The sequence below is a fragment of the Felis catus genome, chromosome C2 (assembly GCF_018350175.1).
Source record: "Felis catus isolate Fca126 chromosome C2, F.catus_Fca126_mat1.0, whole genome shotgun sequence".
Lineage (NCBI taxonomy): Eukaryota > Metazoa > Chordata > Mammalia > Carnivora > Felidae > Felis > Felis catus.
The window spans coordinates 69,340,139-69,356,703 of NC_058376.1; the positions used below are offsets into that span (position 1 = coordinate 69,340,139).

Below are 16,565 nucleotides of genomic sequence, written 5' to 3' on the forward strand. Positions count from 1 at the left end.
CCTAACCAAAGAGGTTAAAGATTTGTATTCTGAAAACTATAAAACACTAATGAAGGAAATTCAAGACAACACAAAGCAATGGAAAAACATTCCATGTTCATGGATTGGAAGAATAAATATTGTTAAAATGTCTATACTACCCAAAGCAATCTACACATTTAATGCAATGCCTATCAAAATACCACCAGCATTTTTCACAGAGCTAGAACAAAAAAATCCTAAAATTTGTATGGAACCACAAAAGACCCCGAATAGCCAAAGCAAAGCAAAGCAAATGCAAAGCAAAGCAAAGAGGAGGCATCACAACTTCAGACTTGAAGTTATATTACAAAGCTGTAGTGATCAAAACAGTATGATACTGGCAGAAAAACAACACAAAGATCGATGGAACAGAATAAAAAACCCAGGAATAAACCCACAACTGTACGGTCAACTAATCTTCAACAAAGCAAGAAAGAATATCCAATGAAAAAAAGTCTCTTCAACAAATGGTGTTGGCAAAACTGGACAGCAACGTGCAAAAGAATGGAACTGGACTGCTTTCTTACATCATACACAAAAATAAATTCAAAATGGATGAAAAACCTAAATGTGAGACAGGAAACCATCAAAATCCTAGAGGAGAACATAGGCAGTAACCTCTTTAACATCAGCCATGGCAACTTCTTACTATATGTGTCTTCTGAAGCAAGTGAAACAAAAGCAAAAATAAACTATTGGGACTACTTCAAAATAAAAAGCTTCTGTACAGTGAAGGAACAATCAACAAAACTAAAAAGCAACTTACACAGTGGGAGAAGATATCTACAAATGACATATTGGTTAAAGGATTAGTATCCAACATACATAAAGAACTCACAAAACTGAACACCCAAAAAACAAATAATCCACTTAAAAAATGGGCAGAAGAAATGAGTAGACATTTTTCCAAAGATGACATACAGATGGCTAACAGAAAAGATGCTCAACATCACTCATCATCAGGAAAATACAAATCAAAACTATAATGAGAGGGGTGCCTGGTCAGTTAAGCTTCTGACTCTTGATTTCAGCTCAGGTTGTTCTCTCAATGTTTTGGGAGTTCGAGCCCCACATGGGGCCCCATGCTGAGAGTGCAGAGTCTGTTTGGGATTCTCTCTCTCCCTCTTTCTCTGCCCCTCCCCTGCTCACACATGCACACTCTCTTTCTCTCTCTCAAAATAGATTTAAAAAATCCAATGAGGTATCACCTCACACCTGTCAGAATGGCTAAAATGAACCACACAGGAAACAGGTGTTGGTGAGGTTGCAGAGAAAGGGGAACACTCTTACACTGTTGGTGGGAATGCAAACAGGTGCAGCCTATCTGGAAAACAGTATGGAGGTTCTTCAACGAGTTAAAAATAAAGCCAGGAGTGCCTGGGTGGCTCAGTTCGTTAAGCACCCACTTCAGCTCAGGTCATGATCTCACGGTTCATGGGTTTGAACCCCACATCAGGCTCTGTGCTGACAGTTCGGAGCCTGGAGCCTGCTTCCGATTCTGTGTCTCCCTCTTTCTTTGCCCCTCCCCCACTTGCACTCTGTTTCTCTCTCTTTCTCTCAAAAATAAAAATAAACATTAAAAAAATATAAATAAATAAAATAAAACTATCCTATGATCCAGCAACTGCACTACTATGTATTAACCCAAAAGATACAAAAATACCGATTCAAAGAGATACATGCACTCTGTTGTTTACAGCAGCCTTATCAACAACAGCCAAATTATGGAAAAAGCCCAAATGGCCATCTACTGATGAATGGATAAAGAAGATGCGGTGTGTGTGTATGTATACACAATGGAATATTACTCAGCCATAAAAAAGAATAAAATCTTGCATTTGCAATGATGTGGATGGAGCCAGAGAGTATCAATGATAAACAAAGTAAATCGGTCAGAGAGAGAAAATACCATATGATTTCACTCATATGTGGAATTTAATAAACAAAACAGATGAACATAGGAAAAAAAGGGAGGCAAACCAGGAAACAGACTCTTAACAACAGAGAACAAACTAAGGGTTACTGGAGGAGAGGCAGGTGGGAGAATGGGTCAAATTGGTGATGGGTATTCAGGAGGGCACTTGTTGTGATGAGCACTGAGTATTGTATGTAAGTGATGAATCACTAAATTTTATATCTGAAACTAACAATACACTATACACTAACAAACTGGAATTTAAATAAAAACCTGAACAAGAAAGGAAAAAAAAGAAAAATGCTCCCTACATGTTAAGTGAATAAATGCAAGCTACAGAAGAGCATATCGAGTGTAATCTCATTTTTAAAAAAGAAAAAATAAAATACATATATAGTTCTATTAGTGCCTGGCATACAGTAGGTACTCAGTATTTATGAAACACATTAATTCTATATGAACAGAAGACATGTGAAAGGAAGTACAGCCTTTTAAAAAAGAAATAGGGGTGTATTATTGGGACATAATAGCCCAGATCTTTTATTTTTGTTTCTGTGCTATTTTAATTTTTAATAAGGGTATTATTCCTATTTTTTCAAATGTAGATTAAAAGAAAGTCCTCTTATGGCAAAATAATTAAGAAAGCTCAATTCTTTATCAGTATTTCCAGAACCACAAAGAATTTATCATCAGTTCTTAAAGTTCTTTTACCTACATTCAAGGTTGCATTCCAGAGAACCAGGTGCCTTTTGAGTTTTTTCTTGTTCTCTAAGTTGTCGGTTTAAAATTCTCAGTTGCCTAAACGAAATAATAAAGAAACATGATTCCCAAACTCATTTAACAGTGTACATCTAACAGCCTGTTAAAAAGGAGAACACCTCCCCTCTCCTAACCATCAGTTTCTTCTCTGTAATTGAGAGTCTGTTTTTTGATTTGTCTCTTTTTCTCTCTTTGCTCATTTGTTTCTTAAATTCCACATGAGTGAGATCATATGGTATTTGTCTTCCTCTGACTGACTTATTTTGCTCAGGGGGTGGGGATTAAAGAGTACACTGATGTTGAAAAAAAAAAGATTAAAACAATAAAAAATAAAGAAGAGCATGAAAGACGGTACCCACTTAGGATAGCAGAAGTCCATCTCATCCCCAGAACAAAAGACAAAAACCAAATAAACAAAACAACAAAACCACATCACTGCTACTATGTATAGAGCTTTTTTTTTTTTTTTTTTTTTTAAATGTGATATTTTTGAAAAGATTGCCTGGGACAACATTAAACTTCCCCTCACAAGAAAAAGGCTGACTTTTCTCTTATTCTTCTTTTTTCCTTTTTTTGTTCTCTCAATGATTTCTTTGTCTTTTTTTTTTTTCCATTTCCTATCTCCTCTTGCTATTTTCTTTTTCTGTCTTCCTTCTCTGTATTTTCATTACTGTAGTAACAATGTACTCTTTAAAAGATCTAACTATGAACTAGAACACCTACAGGGACTGACTGTTATCAGACATGTATTTGCTTGGTCTGTCATACATTGAAAAAATTGGGAAATGCAAATCTATGTTTCTAATAATTTCTTTATTAGATGGAAAATGTAATGGCCTTATTTTAAACGACAGAATGCTAAGAAGCAGCAACTTTGCCCTACAGTGAACTTCACAATGTGTAGTCCCCTCACAAATAGGAACATACAAAAGGAACTACAAAAATGTTTACTTCTAGGAAGTTAATGCTGAAAAAAAGTTGTCTCTATTATCTTTCCAAAATTAATTACCTGAACGTATTCTGTACTAAAATATTTATTTTTGTTACTGAATCTAAAATTATAGTGCTCTACCTCACATCACTTGCATGTATTAATTCCAGATAGATGAAAGAGGTATACAGAAAATATACAAACAAACAAGAGCAACTATACAAGCTTTAGGTAGAAATCTACATAATCTTGAAGTGGGGAAGGCATTTCTAAGCAAGATTCGAAACCCAGCAACCATCAAGGAAAAGAATAAAAGATTTAACAGTATCAAAATTTAAAACTTGTTCTAGAATTAACATTCTGGAAGACAATACCTGCCACATATATAAAAGACAAAAGATCCATAACACTTAAAGAGCTCCTGCAAATCGGTAAGAAAGGCAATAAAAACGGGCAATTCACATAAGAAATAGAAATGGCTTATAAGCATATGAAAAATACTCAGCGTCACTAATATGAAGAAATGCAAATTTAAAACAGGAGATATTTTATGGCCACAGGATTGACAAAAATGAAAAGAAATAACATTATTTGTTGGTGAGGCAAATTAATTCTCTCGACTGGTGAGAGCCTACTGATATAACCAATTGAACGGCAATTTGACAGTATCCAATGTGATACTGTGAAAATGTATTATCTTTAATGTGAAATGTTAATGTGAAATGTGAAATGCTTATTATCTTTAACAAAATAATTCTAACTCTAAGTTATCTAGCCTAGAAATATAATTGAGCCTTGGGTTTCAACATGGGTTTCAACTGTGCAGGTCTACTTATCCACAGATTTTTGATAAACACAGTGCAGTACTGTTAATGTATTTTCTCTTCCTTATGATTTTCTTAATATTTTCTTTTTTCTAGCTTACTTTATTGCAAAAATATAGTACATAATACATATAACATACAAAATATATGTTAGTCAACAATACATTCAATATTATTGATAAGGCTTCTGGTCAATAGTAGGCTCTTAGTAGTTAAGTTTTGGGGGAATCAGAAGTTACACACAGATTTTTTACTTTGTAGGGTGTAAGGACCCCTAACTCTTGCATTGCTCAAGGGTCAACGGTAGTGCATGTGCAAAAGCATCTACAATCTTTAGATATATACAAAGATGTTCACAATAGCAATATTTAATAGCGAGAAGTTAGAAATAACTTAAAATGTCACATAAATTATGGTACATCCATAATAAGAAATACTAATACACAGGGGTTGTTTTTAAAAAGAGATATCTACATGTACTGACATGGAAATATCTTCCAGACACATTATAAAATGAAAAAAAGTAAGCTACAGAAGAACAACAGTATAATACAATCCCATGTTTGTTTCAATACAATTCTACTTTTCTGAAATTTCCCCTTTATAACAAAGAGTGAGAATCTAGAAAAGGCAACAGAGACTGGCAATCTGCAACTCCAACTAGAATGCTGCTTTTGGTATTTTCTAGGAAAACAGAAGGTACTGAGGTCCTCTTACACACCAAGTATGTGACAGAGGGTTTGCTTGACAATCTTTTTGTACATCCATGGTCAATTTCTTCTCTTCTTCCCCTATATGGCCAGCCTAAACTCTCATCCCTCACTGTAAGCCTGTCATTCCTATCCTCCAACTCTCAGTAGGATACTTTCCTGTTTTCACTAAAAATAATATGGCTTGGGGACAAACTGTTATCCTTCTGCCCAGGGTGTACAAATGTATCCATATATATACACTAATCCTCACCTCTTTCTTCTAGTCTTAGAGAAGGGGGACCTCATCAACTTCCTCGATCCCATTTCTTCCTCTACCTTAAAGGACTCTGCTCCTATTCCACGCCTTTTCTCTTCTGCACCTACAGCTTCTCACTCTTTACTGGCTCATGTGCCTCAGCTGAGAAGATTAACAAAACAGCCCCCATATTTAAGAAGATATTCCCTCCAACCCAAGTGTACAATTACCTATTCTCCTTCCCTCTCATTCTCAGCTTTCAAAGCCAGACTTTTTTTTTTCAGTATATGAAGTTTATTGTCATATTGGTTTCCATACAACACCCAGTGCTCATCCCAAAAGGTGCCCTCCTCAATACCCATCACCCATTCTCCCCTCCCTCCCACCCACCATCAACCCTCAGTTTGTTCTCAGTTTTTAAGAGTCTCTTATGCTTTGGCTCTCTCCCAATCTAACCTCTTTTTTTTTTTTGTCCTTCCCCTCCCCCATGAGTTTCTGTTAAGTTTCTCAGGATCCACATAAGAGTGACACCATATGGTATCTGTCTTTCTCTGTAAAAGCCAGACTTTTAAAACATAATTGATCTAGGGGCACCTGGAGTGGCTCACTCGGTTGGGTGTCCGACTTCGGCTCAGGTCATGATCTCACAGTTCGTGAGTTCAAGCCCTTACATCGGGCTGTGTGCTAACAGCTCAGAGCCTGGAGCCTGCTTCGGATTCTGTCTCCATCTCTCTCCTCCCCTCCCCCGCTCACACTCTGTCTCTCTCAAAAATAAACAAACATTAAAAAAATAAAACATGATTATTCTATAAAAAATGATATGACAAAAAATAATCTTTTTAAAATAGTTGCACATGTTTTTAGCAAATATTATTATATTTTCACATACTTGATTTAAACAAAGGAAAAGAACTGCTGACATTTAGGCAAATATTTCTTTTTTCAGTGTACTCATTGTTTTTAAATATAGCTTTATTAAAATAAAACATATTAAACTGCACATATTTGAAGTATATAATTTGATTAGTTTTAACATATGATGTGGTGGAACCATCACCACTATTACTATATTCATCACACCCCAAAATTTCCACATGCTCCATTTCATAATATCCCCTTCCCAAACAACCACTAATTTATAAATTATTTTGCATTTTCTGGAATTTTATAATATATATTTATATAGTATACAATTATATTAGTTTTTTTTTTGTTTTTTGGTTTTTTTTTTTTTTTTGAGAGAGAAAGAGCATGAGCAGGGGAGGAACAGAGAAACAGGGAGAGAGAGGATCTCAAGCAGGCTCCATGCCCAGCATGGAGCCCCATGTGGGGCTCGATCCCATGACTGTGAGATCATGACCTGAACTGACATCGAGTTGGATGCTTAACCAACTAAGCCACCCAGGCACCCCTACAATTATATTGTAAATGGAATCATATGATACATACTTATCCCGCCTTCTTTCATTCAGCATAATGATTCTGAGACTCATCCATGCTGTTGCACATATCAATAGTTCTTCCCTTTCCACTACTGAATGGTATTCTATTATGTGAACATAGCACCATCTGTTTATCCATTCACCTGCTAACAGACATTTAGCTTGTTTCCTTATGGACATTCACAAGTAAGCGTTTATGTGGACATATGCTTTTACTTCTCTGGATACATACCTAAGAACAAAATGACTGGATCATATGGTTTATGTTTAATTTCTAAGAAACTACCAAACTATTTTCCAAAGTATTCGTACCATTTTATATTCCCACCAGTAAATTATGCAAGTGCCAGTTCCTCCACATCCTTACTCACATCTGGTATAGTCTTTTGAATTTTTAGCCATTCTAATGGATATGTAGTGTTATCTCATCATGGTTTTAGTTTGCATTTTCCTAATGATTAATGATGAGATACTTTCATGTGCTTATTTGATGTCCATCTATCTTCTTTGATGTAGTGTCCATTATAATATTTTGCCAGTTTTTTGAGTTGTAACAGTTCTTCATATGTCCTATTTGTATAAGTCCTTCATTAAATGTATTGCAAATATTCTCTGTTGTTTGCCTCTTCACTTTTAGTAATAGTGTCTTTTGAAGAGCAAATTTTATATTTTGATGAAGTCCAACTTATAAATTTTTCCTACTTATATTTTTCGTTATATTTAAGAAATCTTTTCTAACCCAGAATGACTAAGATTTTTTTATCTTTTCTATAAGTTCTGTATATTTTAGTTATACATTTAGACTTGTGATTTATTTCAAGTTAATTTTTATATGTGGTGTAAGGTAAAGTTTGAAGTGGTTTTTTTTTTTCTTTCCTTTTTTTGTTTTTGTTTTTGTTTTGTATATGGCTCTCCAATTGTTCCAGCACTGTTTATTGAAAAGGTTATTCTTTCTTTGCCCATTGAATTTCCCTGGTATCTTTGTCAAGAATTGGTTATCTTTGTGTGTGAGTTTATTTCTGGACTCCATTCTGTTTCAATTATACATGTCTCTCCTTACACCAATGCCACACTGTCTTGATTACTATAACTTTATGTCTTGAAATAGTATAGTACCAATTTTATTCTCCTTTCCTTAAGTGTTTTGGTTTGGTTATTTTAGATTCTTTGAATTTCCATATAAATTTTCAAATCACCTTTCTACAGAAAAACCTCTTGGGATTTTGACCACAATTACATAGAATCTATAGATCAATTTGGGGAGAACTAACATCTTAACAATAATAAGTCTTTTAATCTATGCATCTGGTTTATTTCTCACTTACATAGGTCTTCTTTAATTTCTCTCAGCAATGTTTTATAATGTTCAGTATACAGGTCTCACACGTTTTTAATCAAACTTACCCCTAAATTGATCATATTTTTTGACAATACTATTAAAAGTATTGTTTTTAAAGTTCATTTCAAATTGTTCATTGCCAGTATATAGAAATATAATTGCCTACGATATATTGATCTCATATCCTACAACCTTGCTAGACTCATTTATTAATTTTAGTTGCTTTTTTGTAGGTTCTATAGTATTTTCTACAAAGACTATCATGTCACCTGTGAATAATACAGCCTGTACTTTAAAAGGCTTTTATAGGGGCACCTGGGTGGCCCAGTTGGGTAAGTGTTGGACTTGAGGATCCTTAAGTCAGGTCAGGATATGACAGCTCATGAGTTTGAGCCTCGCATCGGACTCTGTTGTGGACAGCTCAGATCCTGGAGTCTACTTCAAATTCTGTGTTTCCATCTCTCTCTGCCCCTCCCCCACTCATGCTTTGTCTCTCTCTCTCTCAAAAATAAATAAACATTACAAAAACATTAAAAAAATGAAATAAATAAAAGACTTTTACTTCCTTTTTTTTGCCTTATTTTACTAGTTAGAACCTCTAGCACGATTCTAAGCAGAAATAATAATCACTACTTGTTGGATATCATTTAGACATTTTTTAAGCCTATAGAAAGAGGAAAAAATTAGCCAAACAGAATTCTTAAATAATAGGATAATATTACAAATACTATTTTATAGGTGCCTGGGTGGCTCAGTCAGTTAAGTGGCCGACTTCGATCCAGGTCAGGATCTCACGGTTTGTGAGTTCAAGCCCCGCGACGGGCTCTGTGTTGACAGCTCAGAGCCTGGAGCCTGCTTCAGATTCTGTGTCTCCCTCTCTCTCTCTGTCCCTCTCCTACTTGCACTCTGTCTCTCTTCTCTCTCAAAAATAAATAAACATTAAAAAAATACTATTTTAAAATATTATGTATTGAATTTAGGATTACATGATTTTATCTGAAGGAAAAAGTAACAAGTGAAATTAGAACTAATGAACTTTAGACAAATATTTCTCTACCTCATGAAATATTATTCCTAGATAACTTTAAATAAAGGAAATAGGATATAAAAACATTAATTTTGGAATCTATATTGTGAAGATTACTAACACATTCTACTCTGTAACCTTAATTCCCATAGTTGTCTTAGTTCTATGTATAGATTCAATGTTCATCTCTAATCCACTCCTTTATTTGAATTCATTTCTTGGTTGACTGGAATTTGCCATTCAATAATTTTTTTGTTCGTTTTAAAGGAGTCCAAGAGTACTGTATTTTCTAAGTTCTTGCACTCCTGAGATTATGACTGCTGACTTTACATGGAAAGGACTGCTGGGTCACATATGGGATTCTTGGGACATCCTTACTTTCCCTTAGCTCTTTGTAAATAATGCTCTAAGATCTTCAGGCAATGAATATTCCTGTGAAAAGGCTGAGGCCAGCCTGATATTTTTCTTTTTATATATTTGCTTTTATTTTGAGTATCTATAAAAGTTAATTTTATTTTATCCTTATGATATAGTGACTTTATTAGCTTATGTGTTGGTGTGGATCATTATAATAGTTTTCCTGGGATCCTGAATGCCCTGCTGATCCACTGACACAGATCTTCAGATTACTAAATTTCCCATTATTTACTTATCTTTAAAAAAAATTTTTTTATAAATGTTTATTTATTTTTGACAGAGAGAAAGAGACAGAGACAGAGCATGAGCGAGGGAGGGGCAAAGAGAGAGGGCGACCCAGAATTTGAAACAGGTTCCAGGTTCTGAGCTGTCAGCACAGAGCCTGACGGGGGCCCCAACTCAGGGATTGCAAGATCGTGACCTGAGCCAAAGTCCGACGCTCAACCGACTGAGCCATCCAGGCACCCTTACGTATCTTTTATCTTTAATCCATTTGTTCTGTTCTCTTTATCAGAAACGCTAATTATGCCAAATTTTGCATTCTTTGTTTCTCTTCCATATGTATCTTCTTTACAATAATTTTTAATTATTCTCTATTTTGTTTTGTTTCTTCAAGCTTATCCACTATGCCTTCAGTCATTTAACAAACATTTATCGGAGTGTTAGGCACAATTCTCAGCACTAGAAATACAGCAGCAAATAAAAGGGACAAACATTCAGCCTTCTCAAATTCACATGGAAAAGAGAACAGACATTACCAGAGGCTAAGGGGAAGGAAGAAAGGCAATTACTGTTTAATGGCTACAAAGTTTATGTTGGGGATGAAAAAATTGGGGGAAACAGATAGTGGTTGTGGGAACACAGCATTGTGAATGTATTTAATGACCCTGAAATGCATACTTACAAAATGGTTAAAAAGACAAATATTATGTCATATATATTTTACCACAAAATTATATATATGTTTGCTTACCACAAAATCATATATATATCAATTACATGTATAGGTATATATCAATTATATATATATATATGTATATATCAATACTTTTTTTGAAAAAGGGTTTGGGAAGAAGAATAAGTGAAGGCTGGTTGGAGCCACTGAACTATGAATTTAGTAGTAATTGAAACCAAAAGATTTGGGGGGAAAAGAGCAAAACCTAAAAAAACAACAAAAATGAGCGTTCATATTACTTAGGTTCTAATGGAATATAAAAAATATCCTAATGGAATATAAGATCCCTGACTTCATATTTGTTTATTTTGTTTTCATTTTTGTGAGATTTTTTGCTTCATTTTCCTGACCTCATCTAATTCACTTTTCTTCTCCTTTTCCTGTCTTTTCTCCTTTAAACATTCTCTTTTCCTGCCTTTAAGAAGGATTCTATTATCCTTAATTTCCTTAAAACTATGGAATACTGTTTCAAGTTTTCTTGGGTTTTCTTTGAGCCATTCATCTGGTGATGTTTATTCTCGACCCTCTTTTATCTCTTTTGTCAGTCTGTTTAGTCTGAATGCTATGCAAAGATCTTTCCTATAAAGTCTTCCTTCCCATGGCTTTTGTGACATCCCTCTCCCAGCTCTCCTGCCATATCCTGACTTGCTCCTTCTTGGGTTTCTCTCAGTCTCCTCCTCCTGTATTCTTTCCCTAAAAAGCTGTTATTCCCACCAGTTCACCCTTGCCTACGTTTGCACTCTATACCTTTCTGATGAATTTACCACTTACACGCTGATAACAAATCACTTGTTCTTTTTTTTTTTTAATTAATCTATTTAAATTTAAGTTAGTTAACATACAGTGTAGTATAAGTTTCAGGAGTTGAACCCAGTGATTCATCACTTACAATGTAACACCCAGTGCTCATCCCAAGGAATGGCCTCCTTAAGCCCATCACGCATTTAGCCCATTTCCCCAATCACTTCCCCTCCAGCAACCTTCAGTTTGTTCTTTGTATTTAAGAGTCTCATGGTTTGTCTCCCTCTGTGTTTTTATCTTATTTTTCTTTCCCTTCCCCTATGTTATCTGTTATGTTTCTCAAATTCTACGTGAGTGAAATCATATTTTATCTGTCTTTCCCTGACTAATTTTGCTTAGCATCAAACACTCTAGCTCCATCCTAGGTCACATCACTTCACAAATCACTTAGGGTTTTTTTGTTCATTTTTTTAAACAAATCACTTGTTCTTAATCACCGTTTTCTCCAGTGCCTACAACAGTGCCAAATCTATAACTCAACAAAAATGTGTTCAGGGAGTAACTCCCAAGTCTGCATTTCTATCCTGGATCTTGTTCCTGTGCTCTACTTATTACCGGATAGATCTCCAGATGGTCTAAATGACAAACTCTGCATATCTAAATCTTAACTCACAGGCTTTCCCTATCTTCGAACTCAAAAATAACATGAATAAACAAATAAACAATATATTTTTCCTCCAGTGGCTTCCATCTGAGAGAATTATGTACCATCTGTCAAATGACTAAGCCCAAAGACCAAATGCCACCCATGTCTCCTCTCACTCACTTCTATTTCATTTTTGTTGTTGTTGTTGTTCTATTGTGAGTACACAGTGGTCTCAGACTTGAGTCTAAAGTCAGGAAGTGGTCATGAATTCTAACCTACCCTATAAATATTAAGGAACTCTCTAGCTCAATAGTTCTTAACTGAAAGTAGTACCCCTGCAAAACCTCATGCAGGAAATCTGGGAATGTGCCAGGGCTTTTGGGGGTCACAATGAATTGGGCACTATAGATATTTCATGGGAAGGGATGAGGAAGGCTAAATGTTGAGGATTTTATCAGAAGTTCCAAATAAAAATTGTGCAGCCCAAATTGCCATGCCCAAATACCATAGAATCATTGCACCTGGCTATTTTTTTTAAGCCACAAGATGGCAATAAACTCCAAGAGAAGTCCTGAAAGATCACTTTTCTGGCTAAATAGAAACACGTAGTTTCTAAATGTCCGGACAGAAAAAAAAAATGTTTTTGATCGAAAATGCTGAAAAACACTTTTTAATAAACCTATGTATAATGGAAATTACAGATGACTCTTTCCAAATAAAGTTACCAAAGAGGCACAAAACTTCCTATACCTCTGCTGGAAACCTCATTCCACTAAAAAGACAAACAGACAAATTCTTTATTTTTCAATAATTTCATTTTTAGAAGGTCAAGTAAACAGTGGGAATAGTATGCTATATAATCTTTGTCCTCTAAGGACACAGAACCAAAAAGACCTGGTGCCATGTCTGAAGAAAGTGGTTGAACATCAAACTAATATCTTTTTAAAAAATTAAACACAAGCAGTGACCAATAAAGTAGTATGTCTCATTTTCCTGAGTGGCTTGTAAATTAGCTCCTAAAACAATTCTAAAATGTTCTAAAGAAGGAAAATAAATAAGAACTCCTGATACTTCCCATCGGCACATGTTAAAACAGACAATAGTCTGAGACTAAGTTCTGGTATGTTTATTTAAGAAAAAAAAAATTACTTGACAGTCATACCTTTAAAAACATATTTCTTTCAAACAGCTTACAGTACAGTTTTGTTCCACAAAATACACTTAAATATTGAAGTACTGAAGTATAAGTAAGTTAGATTCTACTTCTTAGCAAAAGCAATGCAGAAGTGTACAAATTAAGATAATTTGGCCTCTAAAAGCAAACTGCCTGGTTTGAATCTTCTTATATACATGACATTGGATAAATTATATAACCTCTCTGTGCATTGGTTTCCTCATGTGTAAATGAGAATAACACAACAGAGCCATTCTGAGAATTTAAAGAGATGACATATATAAAGGACATAACCTGGCACATCAGAAACATTCAATAAATGTTAGTAATACTCCTGGCTATTACCATTACTATTATTCATACTTGTTTTTTATTTTGAAAAATTAATGCTATCGCTTAGGTCAGAACTGAAGACGTTATTATTAAAATTTAAAACCAGCAACCTCATCTTATATCATAGTATCTTAGAGACTAATGACCATTAGAGAAATAATCCTAAGCAAGTAAATCTCACTAGGTGTCATGCCTTTGCAGGCTCCAGATCTATAAATTTAAGCTGCTCTCCCAACTAGGAATCCTATTTTACTGCTTTCTGATTTCTCAAAAATGTTTGTGCAGGTCCTTGCAGGTCCTACCCAATACAATGTCTACAGCTCATACAACTCTTAATACCTTCTCAGGACGCACTCACACTGCAGTGCTGCAGAAGCACTGAAAATGGATTCTAATTCTCTGCAAAGTATAAACCCTGGAGTAGTGGCCTTGGTGGTCATCGCTGAAACACGCAAAGTTAGGATATTGCTAATAATATGCAAATGGTTTCCAACATAAGTTATGATAGCCAAAAGACAAAATATCTAAGAATTTAAGTGAGTTTTTTCTGTGACTGAGTGTGGTGGAGCTACTGGTGCTCACCCCCATCAGGTTCTCCTTTCCTTCCGGGGTGCACGGGCAGTATGGGAAAATGTTATGTCCCAGACCTTTACATTAGGCACGGCCATATGTGTCATTGCCCCATTTTAGCCCACAAAATAGAAGTGGAAGTGAGACTGTCGCTTCTGGGCTGGGAGGTACAGAGACTGTGTGCCAGATCCATGTTCTCTTTTCCCTGAAAAACATTATCTTAGGAGACAGTGGCCTCAGAAGATAGAGGGAATCTAAATCCTGCGTCCTAGGATGACGGCCCATGCTGGTCTCGGCATGAAGGAGAAAGAAACTTTCACCGTGCTATACCACTGAGATTCTTAAGTTTCATATTGCAGCAGAGCCTAGACTAGCCTGACAAATACCTTGAGGAACTTCATTTTTCCTCTGTACCCTATGACCAAGTGACGATGGAGGTAAAGGAGGTGGGAGGAAAGATGTACCAGTGAGCAGAAGCAACAGAAGTTAGAGAACGCTGGCAATGTTTAGAAATGGAGAGGTAAAAGTAGAAACACAATAAAATACTAAATCTATTTTTCACACAGAGTCCTAGATATCTCATTTCGCACCTTTGTTCTGGCCATGGGACATCTCTGCAAATGACAAAAATATGCAAAGAACAATGCTTACCTGCGTAACTGGGCATTTTCACTTCTTAGTGGTTGCATAGCCAGTGCTATTTCAACTTGAATATTTGTGTTTCCACTTATTGCTGGAAGCAGAGATATACACATCTCCAATTCTGTAATCAATCTCTGAATTTCTGAATCCTCTATGTACGGGCAAAGAAATAATAAAAACAATACCATTAATTGCTTTTGGATAAGATTATTTATGCATATTACTAAAAAAGAAAATTTCCCAGATAAGTACATACTTGCTCTAAACAACTTGATTACTTATAAATTTGATATATAAATTTTATTTTCCTCTTTTCTGCCTGAATTTGCTTACTCAAAAGAATTCTAAAGAAATTCAGTAAACTAAAGATTAATCTTCAATCACAGAATTATTAGTGTTTTGGGTTTTTTTCCAGTTAAAGAGTCTAGTAAGAAGATAACTATGTCTCCCAGTTCATATTCATATTCCCAAAGGACTACTGGATTCCTTATCATTGCTGAAGGGATTCCTAGAATTGATTACAGTATTAACATTTACAACACAACCTTTGATCCTGGCATAAGCAAATAATTCTCTTTAGGTGATTCAATTTGGCAAAATATTGAGGGAGGATCTTCTCTGATAAGGTTTTAGTATTTAATATTATAAAGTAGATTTAAAACAACCAGTCACACCTTATTTGGTGTTGCATCAAAAGCAGTACCATTTCTGCTATTAATTGTGGAGAGTGCATGGTTTTAGAGGTGGCAAACAGACAGGTAGGTGGATTTTAGATCTTTTGTCCTTTTGTATTTGCCCCTTCATTTCCATTCAAATTTTCTGTCGACTGAAAACATTTAATAATTATAGTATTAACTCTCTTATACCCTAAAGAAGTAGAAAGTATATTTTAAATTATAAAATGTGACTCAATCCCACGGGTGTTTTAATGTTTTATTATTTATTCTTGAGAGACAGAGAGAGACAGAGCGTGAGTGGAGGAGGGGCAGTGAGAGGGAGACCCAGAATCCGCAGCAGGTTCCAAGATCTGAGCTGTCAGCACAGGGCCCAACTCGGGGCTTGAACTCACAAACTGTGAGATCATGACCTGAGCTGAAGTCGGACACTTAACCACTGAGCCACCCAGGCGCCCCAATCCCACAGGTATTTTAGCCCCCTAATGTAAAGTATATGTACATAGTAAACATCTGAGCACACAGTAAACAATTACTGAGAAGTTCCCTACCAATCCTTTGTAGAATGGTTTTGATCATAAGCATTAGAGGCAGAGACCTGAGCTCTGCCATTTTCTAGCAATAGAGTTTTAGTCAAACTTCTTAACTCTTGAGCCTAGATTTCTTCTCCATAGTTACCTGTAGATAACAACAATACCTCATAGGATTGCTGTGAGGATTAAATGAGATAATGCATATAAAATAGCACAGTGCCAGGCACATGTAAGTATCCAATAAATGATACCTAACATTATTACTCTTATTATTACTGTTATCATGATTCAGTATTTGGTCAAGAGAATAGTGATAAATTGAAAGTCTGAAAACACAGAGATTTTAATATATTGAGCCTTCAAATTAATAGTGCTATGTTCTTCCTATAAGACATTTTAAGATTTGGAATTTCTTTTTGTCTGAAAATATTAGGTATTCAGTCAGTGCTTCCACAATCAATTACTGTGTTTTCTAAGATGCCAAAACTGTAACTCACTCCAAGTGAAAGCCATTATTTAGCATATACACACAATGAAAACAAATGAATACACCTTGGCTCAAATATCTCATAATTCCATCTGAGACATTTGTCTTGATTTAATTAAAAAAACCACAAGTAAATTGAAAAGGGCATTAAAAAGTTTGGATTACTCCTCCGAGTCAGATTTGTTAA

General features: G+C 35.2%; 1 protein-coding gene across 4 annotated transcripts in view; it reads right to left on the minus strand.

Annotated features, from left to right (window-relative positions):
• The window catches only part of CCDC14 (coiled-coil domain containing 14), a 49,544-nt gene that overhangs the window by 12,503 nt on the left and 20,476 nt on the right, over positions 1–16,565 (minus strand). For all 4 annotated transcript variants that reach the window (XM_011285914.4, XM_045037033.1, XM_006936118.5 and 1 more), the window contains 2 exons: positions 14,694–14,835; positions 2,652–2,734 (listed from right to left, as the gene is read on the minus strand). In XM_011285914.4, the coding sequence (XP_011284216.2) occupies positions 2,652–2,734; positions 14,694–14,835 (225 nt within the window). The remainder of the gene's footprint in view (positions 1–2,651; positions 2,735–14,693; positions 14,836–16,565) is intronic.